We start from the raw sequence: 2969 nt of genomic DNA, 5'->3' as shown, positions 1-2969 counted from the left end.
CACACACACAATTTACTGTTCACTATATCCTCTGTACTGTAAGTGCTGAGCTAATGCATTTTACTGTTCACTATATCCTCTGTACTGTAAGTGCTGAGCTAATGCATTTGTTTTTCTGTCCTGTAGGTGGCGATCAAACACATTCCCAGTGAAAAAGTGTTCTGCACAACTGTAGTGAGTGATTTTGCTCTTTGTGTTTAAATCATCACTATCATTTAAATGCTGAACATTTCTTTGACTTTCCTACATTGCTGACTCTTACATTGTGTATGAGGATAACATGTATACACAACCTCAGTCTTAAAGCTGTTTTTATCAAAACAAAACCCCAAACATTCCTGTTACTTACTCTTCTTAAACTCATTGGAACTTATAGAACCAAACAAGAGCAGCTTGGATTGGATCTGGAAACATAAGAGTTCTGTATATTTATGTGTTTACAGAAAGGTTTCATTGTTCTTGCTTTTATCAGCATGTACAGGCTAATCTGCTTCTCTTTTCATCCACCCCATTGCACTCTGTATGTTCATTTAGATCCAGAATGGGAAGATGTGTGATCTTCCCCTGGAGGTGGTCCTTTTGATGAAGGTGGCAGCAGGACCAGGATCAGTTGGCCAAACCGCAGCCGTAGCTCTGTTGGATTGGTATGATCTGGACCAGGAGCTGATCCTGGTTCTGGAGAGACCGTCCCCCTGCATGGACCTCAGTGACTACCTCAATGCCAGCGGGGGCGTCCTGCAGGAGCGTGAAGCTAAGGTAGGTGGGTGGATGGATGTCTGGACAGCTGTGTGTGTGGTGTTCCCCCAGAGGAGCAGTCCAGGACATGGTAGCAGTCCCACAGAGCAGAGTTTCCCCAGCTGGGCTGGGTCACCCTGCCTTAAGAGCTGCCAACCTGCCTAAAAGAATTTCATTAGTCCTGGTTTCAAATGAGAATTTTAGGGTGCGATCACACCTACAGTTAGTTTTCTTTGGTCCGAACCATGGTTCAAAACATTCTCTCTCTCTGGAGATCCACGCTAAAGGGGTGTTGCACCGTGACAAAAAGCTGGAAAACCTTCTGGTGGAAACTGATGGCCCTCGATTCAGGGTCATTGATTTCGGCTGCGGCTGCATCCTGACGGAGGGAAACTACACCACCTGCTGCGGTACGCCTGGCTGATATTCCTGCTCTTCGCTCGTTTGCCAATCTCTGAAATAATTGCTTTCAAGGAGAACAACCTCTTCAACGTCTTTCCCTCCATCTCTCTCTCTATTCCAGGTACCCATTTCTATATCCCGCTGGAATGGTACGAACATCAGTCCTACAGGGCAGAGCCATTCACGGTGTGGCAGCTGGGTGTGGTGCTATACACCATGGTGACTGGTTTCTTCCCGTTCTACGTCACCAGTGAGATCCTCCTCTGCAACCCTGAGATCAGCAATCAGCTGTCCCAACGTAAGCCTCACACACACACACACACACACACACAGTTTGTTTTCTGGACAGAGGGCTTCATCACTTTCCATTTACCCAAATAGAATTAGAGGAGGCGTTCCTAGGTTTGTTTTGGGAAAAGTGGCGGCAAACACCGAGACCTTGGAGAACGCTATAATTAATGAATAAACAAAAACAAAGATAAAACGGAGAAAGTCTGATATAACGTTGGGATGATTGTAGGTTTGCCAGGTCACTTTTTAATTGAATTTATACTGTATCACTTTTAACACCTACTATGTTCACATTCAAAACAACCCAATGGACAGAAATCTATCCATCAAACATTGTGTACGTTTTCTGATGGATCAGTGATCTTAATCTTTGACCCTTGGTTTTCTCTCCAGATTGCCAGGATTTGTTGAAGAAGTGTCTGGCCAACTGTCCTGATGGCCGGCCCACCCTGGAGGAGCTGCAGCTCCACCCCTGGCTCAAATCAATCCCTTGCAGACAGACTTACACTTAAGTGTACAATCAAATAGTCTGTTTTTGCAAAAATATAAACCCTTAATCAAAGCTTGAAAGACACACTGGAGATATTTTTTTGTCAATAGTCAATCTGACCACTAGATGACAGATTGGCTCCATGAACACGCTGTACTCCACCTCTCCACTGAGTGTTAGGCAGATACAAATCTGTCATGGTGAGGAAGTTATTGGTGGAGTATGTCTGTGGTTTTTTTTCCTATCATATACGTTGTTATAGATATTTACAGATTTACAGATACACCAACAAACACCAATACCAATATGTAGTTGATGTTGCCATGGTATCATATAATTGCCATATAATTGCCTCTCAATACCAAAGTGGTCTCCAATGAATCTCCTGTATGCCCTGATGAAAAATTATCAAAAGAAATTTGTGGACAAAAGCATTTGGAAATTTCCACACGTTAACCTTTCATTAAGTCTGTGTTGATTCACACTGTTGACTCCTTGAATTTTAATGAAAATGTCAGTCTCTCCATGGCCAATCAAATTTGAGCATCCATTTGACAGGCTTAACAATGGCAGATCATTTTAACGGATAACGCTGGTGTTTTTTTAATGCATTTCTTAACGTCAACAAATCCTATGAAAATAACAACATCAGGACCCCCCAAAGAGCTGAACTTTTAGCAAAAAAAAATGAAAAAATCTTATAACAATAGGGTTCCAGCACTTCCTGCTTGGACCCCTGTTGTGTTTTTTTTTTCCCACTACAAGTGTTTGGAGACCGTAAGACATACACATATCAAATGTGGAACTAGAGCCATGTGTAAGGACCCTCCAAACAATTGGCACATTTTGATCAATAAGGGGTGCTGGAACAAAAAATTGTCTATAATTCCTTAACCGTTTGTCCCAGGAATCTGAAATGTTGTTAACTGGGTCTTGGTGTAAGTCCTCAACAGTACTACTTTAAAAAATAAAGTAGTAAAAAACATGGCTGCCATCGGCCAGATGGAGGCACTATAATAAATGCATTTCTGCTGGTTTGATGATGATGAAA

The 2969-nt window shown here is 42.4% G+C and overlaps 1 protein-coding gene across 1 annotated transcript; it reads left to right on the top strand.

The window, feature by feature from the left end:
* Positions 1-549: 549 nt before the first annotated feature.
* Positions 550-1940, top strand: LOC139644522 (serine/threonine-protein kinase pim-2-like). Its single transcript, XM_071519900.1, has 4 exons — positions 550-756; positions 1010-1145; positions 1259-1435; positions 1822-1940. Exons 1-4 carry the CDS (start codon positions 550-552, stop codon positions 1938-1940), a joined length of 639 nt encoding a protein of 212 aa, XP_071376001.1.
* The last annotated feature ends 1029 nt before the right edge of the window (positions 1941-2969 follow it).

Source organism: Centroberyx affinis, unplaced genomic scaffold (genome assembly GCF_046629955.1).
Source record: "Centroberyx affinis isolate AG114_WGS23_722 - 3 ecotype Tasmania unplaced genomic scaffold, CSIRO-AGI_Caff_v1 ptg000749l_1, whole genome shotgun sequence".
In the NCBI taxonomy this organism is placed as follows: Eukaryota; Metazoa; Chordata; class Actinopteri; order Beryciformes; family Berycidae; genus Centroberyx; species Centroberyx affinis.
The sequence above is the reverse complement of the archived record's forward strand: the minus strand, read 5'-3'. Positions and strand labels throughout refer to the sequence as shown.